Here is a 16,292-nt window from a genome sequence, read left to right on the forward strand (position 1 = left end):
CATTATATGGATATTTCGGCGCTACACTGGATCTAATTTCATCCGAACGACTTCAAATGACACCAAAGTTATCTGGGTGAGTAAATGATCGTATATTTTGCTAGAAATAAGGTCCAGGTTGTAAAAAACGGTAGTTATCCTTCAACTTTAACAACTTTAAGAAGACAGCGTCAGTAGTTTAATTGTGACGCGCCACAGAAAGGAAACACTGGAGTAATAAACTTTCAGGAACGAGGAACAAAAAGTGATTTTAAGTCCGAACTGTGACGTTTGAATCGGATGCTCAGTGGTCTGTGAACCGGAGCGCTGCAGGCCTGCAGGGACGAACACACCCGACAGTGACACTGCGGCAGCTACAGAGAGAAGGACACCACTCTGTGTTGTAGGAGTTTGGTTTAATATTGTACTGAAAAATAAATTAACGAAAATAACTTTTAAAATGCAACAGAAGACGAAAGAAAAAAAGAAAAGGAAAAGAAAAGATCCAGATTATAAACATTCGTTGCCAGCAGGGGGTGGAATCGCAGTGCTCATGGAAGATTAAATTTACAAATATATATATAAAAAAGGAATTTATTAGACATATCCACAAATCACGAAAGCATTCCTTTACATCCAGTGAGCTGAATCTGGTCTACCACCCAAACCGTTGTTCTTCCAGCTACAAAAAGGTCTAGAAAATTTATATTTATATATGTATATATTTCATACACATGCCCTGTGTGTGGATGAGGCTGTAAAAAACTAAACTGTACAAAAACAAAAAGCACACAGTGGTGATGGTGTTGTGGATGGAATGATGATTAAAAGAAAAGAAACTCATGGTTCAGTAAAAACAACAATGTGATGACGAGGCCGATGTTTGGAATGAAACGTCGATTCATCCGATTGACGGATTTTGGCTTAAAAATGGAAAAACTGAGCCGGTCGTCACAGAGTGTTCGTATCATGTAGGTGAAGTGAGTTTTAGTGTTTTACTCAACAGCTTCTGGTGCTTCAGGAGAACAAAACAGGAGGAGGTGCTTCAGTCTTCAGATTCATCAAGAGGAGGAGGAGGAGGAGGAGGAGGAGGAGGAGGAGGAGGAGGAGGAGGAGGAGGAGGAGGAGGAGGAGGAATGACACTCGAGTTAAATAATTAAATATTATCTACAGGTCTCAGCTGAACTGGAGGACAAATTAAAAAGCTTCAGTCTCTGAAACACCGGCGGTCAGATCAAGAGGACTGAGATCGTCATCGGGTTCAAATATGGAAACAAGTCTGACATCCCAAAAATCATAATCAGAAATAATTTTGACCTTCATGTTTGTGCGTTAAATACAGAGCTGCAGCTCAAACGTCACAAACTTCATCATCTCACAATGTTATCAACATTTACAGTAAAACAGCAGAATACTGGAGTCAGGATCAAAAACACAATAAACATAATCTGATCTAAAATGACCAACTACAGACACTCTGTCCGTCCATCAGTCGTGTCCTGTGACCAGCTGACATTTAAAAGACTTCAGGAGCTCGGCTGGTTTCAGGGTTGTTTAGCTCGTCTTACGGGTCCATGTTCCCCGAGTCGGACAAACTCACTGAGGTTTCGTTTGGAACAACAACAACAACAAAAACAACAACAACAACAACAACAACAACGACTGTCAACAGGAGCTGCTGACGCGGTTGAACTCGTGCAGCCACTTCAGACGAGTGACTGAGTTTTACTTCCTGGGTGAACTGTTCCTTTAAACATGTTGCGTTCAGGTGAGTCTGCTGCTGAGCTGAACTCATGACGGAGAAACACACTAAAATATTTTGGGACCACTAGATATGAAAGTGATTAAAGTGTGAAGCCAACACTTACGCTGAACGTCGCTTCCCAAAACCTGAAGGGGACAATAGAAATGTTTTGTTACTGCGACCTCACCGATGTCATCGGATCCAAACCTCTGAGGCGGTCTGAGGAGACACAGCAGACGTCTGGATACAGACAGTTGCTGGATGACGGGTAGGAAAGTAACATCTGACTGTGTAACAGAGGAACGTGCAGCTGAGGTCACACATGAGGCGAAGCTAACAAACCCTGAGCTAACAATCAATCTGTTCTGAGACGCGCTACGTAGCTTTTCCCAGAGCTGTCAGCCGTACTGCGGTCATGTGACCACTGACAGCTCCGGGGTTCAGAGCAGATACGTGGGGGAGAAGCAGTTTGTTGTCATTCCAAACAAAAACTATTTAGTGTCGTAGATTTAGTTTTTTTGAGTTCAGTGAGGTCGGTCAACCTGCACAGGTTGGTAAAAACATCCATGAGTTTGAGATTCGGGGTTAGTGAGAGGAGCTGTGAGACGTCCCTGAAACCGAGCCGTCCTGGACGTCCTCAGAACCTCGAGTCAGCTGCAGTTTCCTGCCCGTGTCCGTCAGTCCGCTCGGTCGGAGAGCCTCTACGAGTAAAGCTGTAAACTTTGGTTGTGACTCCTCCTCGTGACGCCGCCCAGCGACGGAGACGACAGGAAGGAGGAGAGGAGGGAAACCATGACGAGGGGTCTGCGGTCATGCTCTTCATTCATACATTCACATAAATGGGAATCATTAATGTTGTCATCCTACAGGCGAGCACACACCTGGGATGACAGTCAGTGATAGAATAATGGCCCCTCCCACCAATAAATACCTAAACCCCGCCCACTGACAAATAATAAAATACATCACACCGCTTCGTCCGCGTCTACAGCGAGTCCTTAAACCTACAGCCAGCACGGCGAGGAACCATCATCTACAGTCAGAGAACACAAACGGGTTTACACGTCTCAAACCGTCCTACAAACCGAGCAGAGGGGAGGGAGAGAGGGGTCAACGCGACAGGGCCGACATGGCGTGCTGCTAGTTTTTCTTCTTGACGTTGTTGTTTGAGGCGAGCCGGGGCCGCGGCGCTGGGATCAGGCTTCCCAACGGGACTCGACTCCGGGCCACCTCGAAGAGTTTGGAGAACACCTGGAGGAAGAGGAGGAAGAGGAGGAGGTCACTGCGAGGTCCTAAACACTCAGATCAACAAAAATACACAAAGGATGAAACAGTTCTGGAAAATAAAGACTTTAACTGAAACACTATTTTACTTTAATAAAAGGACACATCAGTCCCACTTTTAATTTCTGGACGTGTTTCCTGTCAAAAGAAAACTTTTCCTGCTTCCAGTCCATCACATCTCGTTTCACCGCTATGCAGACGACACCGTGTTATATCTCACACGTAAATGAAATATGTCGTCTGTTCGTGGGCTTGCTTCCCTTTAACTGAGAGGCAGCACATCTACCGATCAGCTCCACTGGAATAATTTGCAAATTGAAATCTGAACCGACAACGAGAACACATTTCTATTCAAGGTGTAAGTGCAGTTTGCAGATTGCTCACATGTGGACGTTTCAGATATGTGTGACAAAGTCAGTGTTGACTAGAGGTGTAACAGAGTTCCCAAATGTTTTTGCGTGTTGAGATTATCTACACGGTCAATGCAAAGACACGAATAGATGCAAATCCACGTCTATTCAAAAAATGCAGTGCAAATGACTCGAGTGAAGCGGAGCAGCAGGAGCATGTTTGTGCTCACAATCAGGACGCTGCAGCTGAAGTTACACAACTGGACCGAACTAAAGAAGCTCTGCAGGTCATCAGAACTTTAATTCCTCGGTGCTCACCTTTCGTGGAGTCCTCTGGAAGCATTGAGAGAGAAAATAAGAGGAAGGGTTAGAGGAAGAGGAGGATGAAAAGGTGAAGGATGACAAAGCACTGGATCAGAGTCGAGCACCGACGAGGAGAAAAGCTCCACAGAGAAAACTGATATCATACATAATGTTTTCACTATATGAGTCACAAACCTTTGATGAGCCGCACATATTTCAGCTGGTACCTTAAAAACTATAACTGAACTGATTGTTTAGGTAAAGATGATACATGATGTGTTTTCAGAAGAAGCTAGGAGAATTACATCCAAGCTCGGTTCATCATCATTTTTAAAGTCGATTTTTATTTTAGGTTTTTGTCCTTTTGTGTCATTATTTTTTATATTTCTTAAAATGAAGCCGTAATAAGAACACAACTACGCCCTCTTACAGATGATTTCGTGGATCAGGTCTCCACACAGGACGAGGCCTGGAAGGTCCGACTGGACTGAAATGTCCAGAAAATCATCCACATAAAACATCTATCCACTCCTTTTGGTTGAGCGGATGGAGATAACTTTTCCAATCGTTCCATTAAAGACGAAACAAGATGACCGTCATTAAAAGCAAATCAGACATTTCTGTTAGTTCCTTGATTTGGGAGGAGTCATCATCGCTCTGCAGCCATCTGAGGTTTTCAGTGACAAGTTTCATGGATTTAAAACAAACCGGGGGGTGGACGCACTAACTTCAGACGGACCGCTCACCTGTTCCCAGAGGGTTTCAGCCACCTGGTCGATGATTCCTCCGACCTCGCGGAACTCTCCAGAGTATTTGACGTAAGCCCAGATGCAGAGCGCCGTCAGAGCCACGCCCATCACCAGGTTACACAGCGTGGCCACAGAGTTGATGCCCACGAAGCCCGTGACCAGCGACACCACGTACATGACGAACATGACGGCGAACAGCGTGGCGGGCGTCCGAGCGGCGTAGAAGATGTTCTTGCCGTCGTTGTGTTTGCTGAAGTTGGCGTAGGCCTCGTCGAGCTCCGCCTCCAGCTGCTCCTGGTAGCGCCGGCAGAAATCCTCGCCGCCCATCTTCTTAACGGAGCGGAAGTGTCGCACCGACGCCTGCCGCAGCTCCACGTGACGGCGCTCCAGCTCCGCCGGGGAGATGTAGGGTTTGTCTCCGCCGCAGACCTGCCGACACAAATCAGCTCAGACCTCATTAAAGTGAATAAATAATTACTTTAATCAACCGGCCGAGTCTCTGATCTGCAGGCTTCAACATCAAAGAACAGGAAGTGATGTGTTACCTGCTCCATGCTTTTGTTGTATGCGTCTTTGGCTCCTGCTACAGCTGCAAGGTTATTAGCTTCAGCTGTCGCCTTGGAAACGGATGATACACGGAGAATTAGTCAACACGTGATTATTCATCGACATTTCTCCTCCTTCCTTTATCTTCTGATCCTCACTGAGATTTTTTCTTTTAAAATAAAACAGAACGTTGTCAATTCTCTGAACCAGGCCAAAGCAGCCCTGGCCTGTCCCGGTCCGAAGCTCCCATGCTAGCGTTGTTAGCACCTTCACTTCTCTGATGCTCCAAGCTCACACTCCGGACCACTAGTTCCTTTACTACCTGAACTGCTCCTTTAGACTACAGACTGCCCCTTTAAAAATGCTATAACAGGCGTTTGCTCTTGGCCCAGACGCTGCCGTAAGTTTCAGTTGTGGCTCTGGAAAGGAGAAAGTTTGGGCAGTCCTGCTCTAAACCGTCACCGTTACGACAACATTCATCAGAAATACAGTTGAGATATTAAAATATGAAGTGATGCTTCTAATGCTGGAGTCCTGCATCGTGCTCGTGTTTGGATTAAACATCATGATGTCCACTGTTGAACAGCAGGACTGTGAGGTGAACTGACCTGCAGCATTGACTTGGGGTGAGGAAGCTCCTCCCCCTGGTAGATCTTCATGTAAGCCTGAAAACACAAAAAACACAGAAGACTCCTGATTAGAGACACAAACACAACAAGTAAACTGAGCTGAAATCAGCTGTTTCTTACAAAACGCTCCACACTGGAGGTCGACTCACCTGCTCTTCCTCATCACAAACACGACTTTACAGCCATCTTGAAAGTTAGAAGTGACTGAACTGAATTCACTGAGGAGGCAGCCGATGAGCGCGACCTCGTTGGCTCTGACGGACCCAGTGAACCACATGAAAAGCCGCGTTGTGCAGACGTGATCTATAAACTCACCTTGAAGTAGTGCAGCAGGTCTCTGCAGGTGATTTTGACTCCTCCGATCTCTTTTTCCACCAGGTTCTCCGGAGAGAGCAGCGTCGGGACGAGATTCACCAGCTGCTCCTTAAACTCCTCATCGATATCTGAGACACAAACATCAACACACAGGATCATCACATGGCTGCCTCCGCACAGGTTTAGTGAAGCGTCTGACTGATCAGCTAATATACAGTCAGACCCTTTAATCTACAGACCAGCCTATTGATCCCATTCCCACTTCCTGCAGGCAACAGCCGGTCTGTGATATTTATGTGAGGCGTTACGTTGTACGACGTTCACGAACGCACCAGAAACAGGAAACAACGGCAGTTAAACAGAAGAGAAAACAACAGACGTCCTGAATTCCTTCCTTATTTATGCGCCACCGCATGTTTGATAAGGCGTCATCACTCGGACAGCGTGTTCGCCGGGTCTTAGGTCTAGATCAGGTGATAAAAACCTGTCTACTGCAGAGTCCACTGACCCGGGTGTAATGCAGAGTTTACACATTCCCACTGCACACAGAAGCTGATCTTAGCGGGTTTAAGTGGGTAAAGACGAGCATGAGAACAAGTAGAACGTCTGGTCAGCTCAGAAAATGACATCACTTCACTGTAACGACGCCTTTAAATGACAACACTAATCAATATTACGTCGCCGTCATGATACGAGACTGTATCTGGTGCGTCGACGCTTCACCTCTGAGCCGTCCGTCGAAGTGAGGGTTGGTGGCCACCTTGAGGCCGGGGTGAGGCAGCAGGAAGCAGCCGATGTTGGAGAAGCAGGAGTGGATGTGTTTCCTGACGTTCTGCAGCTCCTCGTGTTGGTTCTGCTTCACCTGAACACAGACGTTAACTCGTTTTTCTTACATCAGTCTGTTATTAATGCACGCTTTAAAAAGTTTTAGAAGGAGGGGAAGATCTCACAAACACTGTCAGAAGTGACACCACAGATTCAAAGAAATGTCAAAATATTCACCCCAAGTTTTAAATTCTTGATAGTTCTTTAAAATGTACGATATATTTTGGAAGCGAACGCAGATATTGATCCAGACGTGAGCCGACCGGCGAGACTAACCTGCAGCCGTTTCTCCAGGAAGCTCTGCCCTCCCTCCAGACCGTATGGGTGTTCGTAGGGGTAACTCCAGTCTCTGATCAGGAACATCAGAGTCTGAACGGAGAGAAACAAATCGGCTCATTAGGGACAAGAAGAGTAAAACATCCTGTTTCTCCAGCAATACAAATAATAACTGCACCAACTGGAGACCAGACAGAGCTCATGCTGAAGAGTCCATTCTCATTCGGTCGTGTTCTTCACGTCTCAGAAGCTAAATCAAGTCTCTAGTGATCAAACTCTCTGGATATTACGTAATCGTGATTAGAGGATCCCACCTGGAAGGGTTTCTCGTAGACCTCCTCCATGGCCAGCCGTCCGTACTCAGTGAAGAGCTGAGGAGAGGAAACAACCAGTCGATCCAGTCAGAAACATCACAGCAGTCATAAAAGCTCAGTCAGTGCAGGAACAAATGTGATTGTTGCAACAGCTTCATCCGGTCCGTGAAAGCTTTTCCATCCTCGGCTCCGAGCACTCGCCGTCTAAAAAGCCTTTAATGAGAAACCGGGCCTGACTGATGTCTGCGGCCTCGCTGCAGCTCATTCTTTGTCAGCAACTGTTTTTTAAAATTAATAATCTCTAAAACTTCCTGCTCAAACTATCCCAACGTGTGGCCTCTCTGTCTGACTGACCGGTGACGAGCAGCTGCGACCAAGAATAGAAGATTTCTGTCGGCCTCAGTCGGAGCTGCTTTTCTGCCTCATATGGCCGCCTGCTGATTCTGGGGTCAGAGGTTAATCCTGACATGAGCGCATCAGGAAAAAACACCTGATATGGAGATGTGCACTCCAACAGGGATGCTGCTGTAAATCTGTCGGATTAGAAACCAACCGGTCAGACAGTCGGACGTCTCACCAGGAGCAGACGGCAAGAAAATAACAAAGGTTCTGCTGATCGAACACATTTGTTAAGAAACTGTGCTGTTCAATAATCGTACTTTTTAACCAGATACCTCGATATTGTGACAACACTGCAGTGAAGCCTAGCGGTACTTTGTTTCTGTTTTTGATGCGTTTGAAAATGTAACATTAAACACAGAACGTAAATAATGTCGCTGTCTGACCTGGAGGTGCTGGAGGTCGTCTTCCTGGACATTCTGGGACAAGTTGTACACCTGAAACAAACCAAGACGTCAACCTGTTGGTCACCTGGTGCCATCAGAGAAGTTCACTCGCATCCTGACAGGAAGCTTCAAACTGGGAAATCTGACGTGACACAAACAGACCTGGACGGAGCTGGTCATGGTGCTCAGGGCGAACAGCGTGGCACAGTCTTTGATGGTCGACTGGCTGTCAAACGCCCCCTGTGTGTCAATTAGTAGAACTGCAACCTGCAACAACAACAACAACATCATTCAACGAGCTCTCACTTCAACTACATGATCTTGCGTCTAAGCTAGAATTAGCCCGAACACACGAAGCGTAACTGGAGGAAGTAGAGAGTTCAGAAGGTGCCGGCTGTGAACCTGTAAACTGACCTTGCAACCGTCTGGTTTCTCCACCACGAACACCTCGCTCCAGGCCAGGATGCCCGTGGTCTCCCTCTCGCAGCCGCCTCGCCAGGTGAAGCCGGTCAGAGGCTCCTCCTCCCCGCCGACCCACGACCCAGGCGACTGGACGGAGACAAGAGGGTGAACAACTTTAAATTGTGACTGCGATTAAGGGTCTTAATTTTGTTTTTCTTTGGCCAGTGACCATAGTATGTGTGGGATAAGGCCTCCCGTCGTCCGTTAACTCCTGATAATCGCCACCTCGTCAGACATTTTCCCGTACGAGGATTTTGATTATTGAAAAGTCGATCGCAATCAGCTTTCAATTGTGGGACGATTACAAACGGACACAGAACACGCAGCAGTTAATCAGCTGTCCTTTTTCCAGAAACTGCAGTCGATCACACGTTCCCAACGGATCCTTTACAACCTGTACAGGATGTGTGTGATAAGCAACCCCACCGTGACCTGACCTGTGTGGGCGGGGCTTATTCTACACATAAAGATGGCCTTTATGTGTGTAATAAGCAGCAGCGAGCTCAGCGGAGGCCCAGGCCACAGAGCCGGCCATTGTGCCGGCCTAAAATCCTCTTTACAGCGCGATGAAACCCTCCAGAATGTTCCTCAGTGCTTACCATAGATTAACACACACACACACACACACACACACACACACACACACACACACACACACACACACACACACACACACACACACACACACACACACACACACACACACACACACACACACACAGAGTTTTAAACAAACACTTGAACTGGGTTGCTTCCTGCTGACTGGACGTCAACTGGAAAAATATCTGGAAACAAACCCGAGTGACTTCTCTCAGTTGGCATGGAGACACGTGTTGACAATCAGTGTCATGATTTCATCCATAATACTTTTCTGCTTTGTTGTTTTGTCAAACTACCGTCTCCAAGGTCAAGAACGTACATAAACGCTCAACATGTGAAAACACTCAGTCTTCATACGGTGTGTGAGTGTTGGATTAAGAGTGTTTGTCCTTGAAGGGTTGCAGCAACACACCAGTTTAAAAAGGTACACAAAGCTACGATAACTGATGGTCATCGTAATGTATGGTCCATGTACAGTTTCATTTATACAAGTTCATCTCAAGTTTCATGTCAGGACAGAATATCCTGTAAAGGTATAACAAAAAGAAAACAAAAATGTTTTTTTCATACGTGATATTTTCTGACACGCGATCGTACCGTGAAGATCTCGTCTCCTAGACAGTTTAAAGTACTGCTGATGGAGTCGTAACTGTCAGTGAGCTTTCCTGTCAACGCTGCAAACCTTCCATCAAATGACGATCAGCGAGAATGAACACCGTGTATTTCTAAATGAAGCCAGACCAGCGTCCAGCCGGCAGCCCACCTGTTTGTACATGAAGCGCAGCATGAAGTCCAGCAGGAAGGACTTGCCCTTGCGGAAAGCTCCGGCCACGGAGACGACGACCACGTGGAGGTCCTGCACCTCCTCCTGCAGCAGCAGCCGCTCCAGCGCCTCCTCCTGCAGCGAGAACGAGTGCTCCTCCTCGTCCGCCACCACGATCTGCACCGGTCTGGCCACGCCCACCTCTTCCGCCTCCTCCTCCTCCAGCAGGTCGTCTTCGTCCTCCTCACGCCTCATCGGGGACGTGTTCGATTTAAACCCGTGGCCACCTGAGAGGAGAAAGTTGAGGTTGAAAGGTTTTACTGACCAGAAGACAAGGTGTCCTGAAACTGCACTTTATTATCGGTCTTAAATATCTGCAGGTAATAATCAGTATCGACTCGGTCAACCCATATTTTCATGCCAAATTCTTACATATCTTAAACCCGCGGTTTCACTCTGGTGTAGATGTGGTGGCACAGAAACACAGACGTCTCAATAACTCTGAAGACAATCAGAGGAGACGAGATGTTGCTGCTACGTCCAAGTATTTGACCACGTCGGTGAAAACATTTTTAAAATAAATCTAATTTGAATCGGCGGTCAGGACGATCTTCAGTCCGACTGCAGTTTCCCCACAGGGATCAACAAACTCTGTCGTGGTCAGAAGTTTCCTGAACTCCAGTTAGTGAAGCTTCACAGGAGCTCAGCCGAGAGGACGGCTGAGGGGAGTCACTGCTGTTTCGGGACGGCAGGCAGGTTTACAGTAAACGGACGGCGTCATCAGCCAGCGTTGTTCTCCAGAGTCAGATTTTAACCTCCGGACCGAAGCCTTCAGCTCTCCTTGTATGGCAGCATTTACCCCCCACTGATCCTGCAGCTTGTGGATATTTCAGGAGGACATATCTGACCCGTTTAGGTGCGTTTGCCTTCACCAGGTCAGAGAACAGGGTTGTGTCATCTCTAGTTCACTGGTCTGAGATCAGGAGTGTAAAGACCACAAGGGAGTCGCTGTGCGTCAGTGTCGGTGGTTGAACCTGGTAGTTAACGTGACCGCGCTCAGTCAGACTGTCTTGTGATCCCACAGCTAACCAGGCATGCCTGAGCCGCCTGCGGCCTCATGGGAAGAAGAGTCTTCATTCAGGCCGGTGTTGAGCTGGTCGGGCCATGTGAGCGCTCTGCAGGCAGCAGCACAACAACACGTCTGTGTGCAGCTCACTGCTGCACATACAGTCGCTTCATCCTAAGAACACGTAAATGATGTACAGGCGACATTAAAACTGTTTGGGACGCCTCAGATGACGATGATGAGTGTTTTAACTGAGGCTTTTAAAGGAGCCCAGTGATCCGGTTAATCCAGTGTCCCAGTGTTCAGCACACGAGCTGCCTGAGGACAAACACTGCTCCACTGAAACAGAGAAATGAAGCTTAAAGTTCAAACACCCGTCAAGCAACAGAAACAGACTGGAGGATAAACAAACAGTCGTCCGATCAGCTGATCATCTTTTTAAATACTCTACTGTTGTTAATGCAGCGTGCACCATGACAATCAATAATCGATCTGAACGAGCTTTAAATACCGATCACTGGAATCGGACGCAGGGTCGACATTCTCCCTGCGTTACATAAAAATGACAACAAAGCTAGCTTAGCGTTAGCCTGCAGCGTCACTTATCAGCTGGGCAGAGATCCTTTATTGATCTGTTTGGGAAGAGGGTTCTCTCGGGACAGATTTAAGAAACTGAATTTCTGAAGGCTGGTGTTTTTAAACACCCTTATCCTTTTAAACAGTTTAAAGAGGTCAATGCATGAAAAGTTGATCTTTACATTGCAGCTGTTTCCATAAAGCTGCATGTTTGGCTTCAGACGGTGCCGACAAGCTGCAGACTGATCACCATTTTATTCATTATTATCACAGGAGAGCCGGAGTGAACAGAGGTTTAACGAGCCGAGGCTCAGACAGCAGCTCTCCATTAAGACGACACGGTGCAGCAGGACGAGCATGTTGTCCTGATCATCAGGCAGGTCGAGCTGCTGGATTCCTGTGCAGTCACCTGGTGAGATCATCTCCCTCCATCAGTATCACTGCAGCTGTCAGCAGAGGAATCTGGTCTGACTTCTACTCGTGTCTGTATGAGCAGCAGACAGTCCTGTTCAGCTCTCAGCACTTCAAGACCCACAGAAACGCTCACAACGACTACATGTCGGGTCCAAATGACTCAGCAAATACAATAATAAACACATGGACGGTGCTTTGTCCTTCTGCAGCAGTGCTGTGCAGGTTGGAGAGTTCAGGTGTAACATGCGAGTCTGGAGCAGGAGACCGACGATCACCTGCTGGCTCGGCTCTACTCCGTTTGGCCCAGCGCTGCAGGACTCTGCAGGTCCATTAGAACGGGTCTACCTGCCTGAAGGTGTGTCTTTAACGGATGATGTGCTCGTCTTGTGTCGCGGTCAGAGGAGCAGCTCTTCCTCCATGCAGCAGCTAACAAAGTTTCACCAATTCAACAAACGTGTCATTTATTTCAAATCCTTCACAATATAACTTCTGTTATTTAGTGATATAAAAGCTTTTATTATGAAGCAGCTAAATCAGGAAAAGTTGGGTTTTTCACAGCCGTAACTTAACACGACTCCAGAAACAGCTGAAAGCGACGAAATGGGACATTTAAACTGAAACAGTGACACTGGAGATAAACTCAACTGGCCCTGGTACAGAGCGGGTCCACTGAGGGCGTGGCAACTCAACATACTTGTGTTTGTCACATATTTTACTTTTAGCAGAAAACTCACAGCCTCTGTGGTTCAGATATCCAACGTGGTCATATTGTGAAGTAGAAAACGTTTTGATTAATTGTGCAGCCCCATCATACACCAAACTCCACTCAAAAATCTGCTGGTTTAACGTTGATGTGTTCATCTCGCTGTATGAGAGAGCGACAAACAGTTCAAGCCTCAAGACCTCCTCGTCCAATTACACACAACAACTGGTCCAGAAGCACCAGTGACGCTGCAGGTCCGAGGTTCTTCTACAGGATTGTATTCTAACATATTAGTGTTATTAAAACTTTACTTTACTCTCCACCACATTTATTTGATACATTTAGTTACTTTGCAGATTCAGATTACTCTGTTTAAAGGCTGTTACCTGTGACGTGTCACCAATCAGACAGTGTTGTGGGCGGGACACTGAGAGGAAGCTGCATCAGAGACACATATTATTCATTCTAACTGATACTAATAATAATAATAACAATAATAATACTTGTGTGATAACGTGCACCAAAAAACTGAATTTCTGAGATAGTTGTCAAACTGTGGAAACATCATGCTGTTGCAACTCAGAACTTCAAAGTGTGAATGAGGAGTAAGAGGATCACACACACACACACACACACACACACACACACACACACACACACACACACACACACACACAGTCTCTGCAGCTGCATCAACACGAGCAGAACCCGCTTCATGTGGCCTGAACAGCAGTAACCAGGTCCACTTCATCAGTGTGTTAAACAGCTTTAATGGGTCACCAGAACTGAGTGAGAGCCCGTCAGACATAATCCAACACTGACTGTAATTCAGCACCAACTGACAGCTGATAACACGCTGAAAACACACTGATAAGAAAAACAGCAAGCTGCAGTTTGATCATGAGCCAGCCTGTAAACCAGCCTGTAGACCAGCCTGTAAACCAGCCTGTAGACCAGCCTGTGGACCAGCCTGTGGACCAGCCTGTGGACCAGCCTGTGGACCAGCCTGTGAATCAGCCTGTAGACCACCCTGTAGACCACCCTGTAGACCAGCCTGTGAATCAGCCTGTAGACCAGCCTGTGGACAGCCTGTGGACCAGCCTGTGAATCAGCCTGTGAATCAGCCTGTAGACCAGCCTGTGGACCAGCCTGTAGACCAGCCTGTAGACCAGCCTGTAAACCAGCCTGTAGACCAGCCTGTGGACCAGCCTGTGAATCAGCCTGTAAACCAGCCTGTAGACCAGCCTGTGGACCAGCCTGTAGATCAGCCTGTGGACCAGCCTGTGAATCAGCCTGTAAACCAGCCTGTAGACCAGCCTGTGGACCAGCCTGTCAGCAGGGTATCAGCTGAGCTAGCAGAGAGACACTGAGTACCGTGGCAGTGAGTGATAATAATCAGGGTCTACCTGTCCCCAGCACCGCACCTGACAGCCAGGCACAGCGTTATACACCAAACTACATTCAAAAAATCATGTATTTAACGTCGTCCTGCTGCTTTGATAGAACTGCTGCCAGAAACCGTCACAGTGACATCAGTTAACGTTATCCTGTACAATCAGAACCGAGTCGACCATCGTTTAGTCCTGTACACGAACACATTTAAAGTGTAAAGCGGGTCGATTTCTGGGCCAAGTTAGTGCTGTGGATCAGCGCCAACAACAGAGCAAAGGCAACGTACATGACCGACCTTTGGACCGAGTCCACTGTGAGGTTCACTGTAGAGTCCACGGCCTCGTGATGGGACCGACATTTGGATCTTAAAGCTCATATCTGTGAAGTTAACAGCCGGTTCTGTTGACCCAGCCTGCTGTCCACTGCAGGTGTGCTAGCCCAGCCGAGCTCACGCGACAGTCCAGGTTAGCTCGCTTCACAGGTAACAGGAGGCTAGTCGCGCTAGCTGCGACCCGCCGGCTGCTGCCCGGCTGATAAACAGCTTTTAAAAACAGGCAGAACAATGAGGAATTAGCTCGAAGAGGCTAGCAGCCATGTTAGCTGCTCCGCTAACAACAAACAGAGCTGAAGGTGAGGGCAGCTGGACGGCTTAACGACCCGCCTCACACCGGGGCTTCACGACACAGCACCGCACACAGCGGGGACGAGTCGACGTCGGTCCAAACACCCCCTCGGTACCGGTCAGCGGACACGAAGCTCCGTGTTTCCACTGGTATTTACCCGCTCGGACGTTGACCCGCAGCAGGATGCGAAACGACAGGAGACGCGATTATTCGACGAAGCGGAGCAGCTCCCGCAGCGACTCTCCATCACGCGTATCACCCGCAGAGCGGCGTGCGGGGGAGACACGCGTGTTTGGAAAGAACCCGCCGTCTTCTGTCGCGTCGGTACCATCGCGGGCAGCTCGGTGTGTGTTTAGTTACCTGCTTTAAAGATGCTGTTTGTGTGGCTCCGCTGCTTCAACCTGCTCTCCTCCGCCGCCATCTTTCTTGACCTGCTGATAGCAGCAGACTGCGCTGACGTCACCGAGCTCACTGCCGCGGCGGTTTCCGCGCGGTCCTAAAATACAGAGATTAAGTCCCGCCTCCTGTTTATGCTAGCTTGTTGTGCTAACCTCCACAGAGCGGCTGTCTTCTGCCTGTATGAAGATTAAAACATCATTTTAATGATTATTAAACATTAAAGCACCAGACTGTAACATCCATGTACCAGTGTACTGACATAAAATATCATTTTAACAGTTATTAAACATCTAAATCTCCTCCTTTAGCTGTTTTATCTACTGCTGATTTTAACGTGTCTGATTTTTCTCTTAGTCTTTTGTTTATTTTGTTTCTGGTTTCTGTAGCACTTTGAGATTACTTTATGAAAAGTGCTTTACAAATAAAATGTATTATTATTAGTAGTAGTAATTGTGCAGTAAGACGCTCAGTGGTGGAGACGGTTAAGTCATGTGACCGTGATGTCGTCTGTTTGTAGCCTAGCATTAGCTTTTTACTGCTACACATTTAATTTACACTTCAAACATCACAGAGTGGAGTTCATCTGTGGAGATTATCTTCTGAACAGAACCTGGACGGATCAGAACCAGATTATCTTCTGTAATAATCCAGAATACAGTTAATAATCCCACAGAGGAACAGAGAGATGCTAACTGCAGCTAGCGACAGAAACAGGACACCATGCTGCTCTCTGTACAAACTGAGAGGAGCTACAGAGTCCTGATGACGTTTGTTTCATCACTGCAGCCACTTTACTTTTTGTTTTGTGTTTTGTTTAGTTACGTGCACGTTTACCTTTATTCACACACCTCCAGAGGTTTTAATGGTACGAGCTCTGCACGTCACTGACACTTGAGTGGCTGCTGAATCTAAACCAGGCCGAACACAGCCTGGACCGCAGCTTGTGCCTGAAACCTTGTGACTGCCCTGTAGAAAATGGATTTTAAGTGGAGACAGTCAGCTGATGTTCCCTCGCCTCTGTTGAGTGCGGTCTGTCCTCTTTTTCTGTTAATGCATCCTCACTCAGTGCATGCTGGGACTTTTCAACGTGTCTTCTCCCCTGGTGACAGCTACCTGTCATCCTCTGTCTCTTACTGGACCGTGATTGGCTAATTGAAACAACTCATCACAGCTGAGATTCAGTGAGAAAGTGTTG

At 47.3% G+C, this 16,292-nt stretch overlaps 1 protein-coding gene across 2 annotated transcripts; it reads right to left on the reverse strand.

The window, feature by feature from the left end:
• Window positions 1–378: 378 nt before the first annotated feature.
• Window positions 379–16,113, reverse strand: LOC311265699 (atlastin-2). 2 transcript variants are annotated; one of them, XM_084367636.1, is made up of 15 exons: window positions 15,932–16,113; window positions 15,059–15,273; window positions 9,925–10,211; window positions 8,514–8,648; window positions 8,262–8,366; window positions 8,100–8,150; window positions 7,315–7,371; window positions 7,001–7,093; window positions 6,623–6,761; window positions 5,900–6,027; window positions 5,564–5,620; window positions 4,955–5,026; window positions 4,407–4,838; window positions 3,676–3,690; window positions 379–2,974 (listed from the first exon to the last, which is right to left on the reverse strand). In XM_084367636.1, exons 2-15 carry the CDS (start codon window positions 15,117–15,119, stop codon window positions 2,864–2,866), a joined length of 1,743 nt encoding a protein of 580 aa, XP_084223762.1. In that variant the 5' UTR covers window positions 15,120–15,273; window positions 15,932–16,113; the 3' UTR covers window positions 379–2,863. The 2 variants fall into 2 exon arrangements, with proteins under 2 accessions (XP_084223762.1, XP_084223763.1); XM_084367637.1 differs by lacking the exon at window positions 3,676–3,690.
• Window positions 16,114–16,292: the final 179 nt, after the last annotated feature.

The sequence above is a fragment of the Pagrus pagrus genome, assembly GCF_965226575.1.
Source record: "Pagrus pagrus genome assembly, chromosome: 2".
Classification (NCBI taxonomy): Eukaryota; Metazoa; Chordata; class Actinopteri; order Spariformes; family Sparidae; genus Pagrus; species Pagrus pagrus.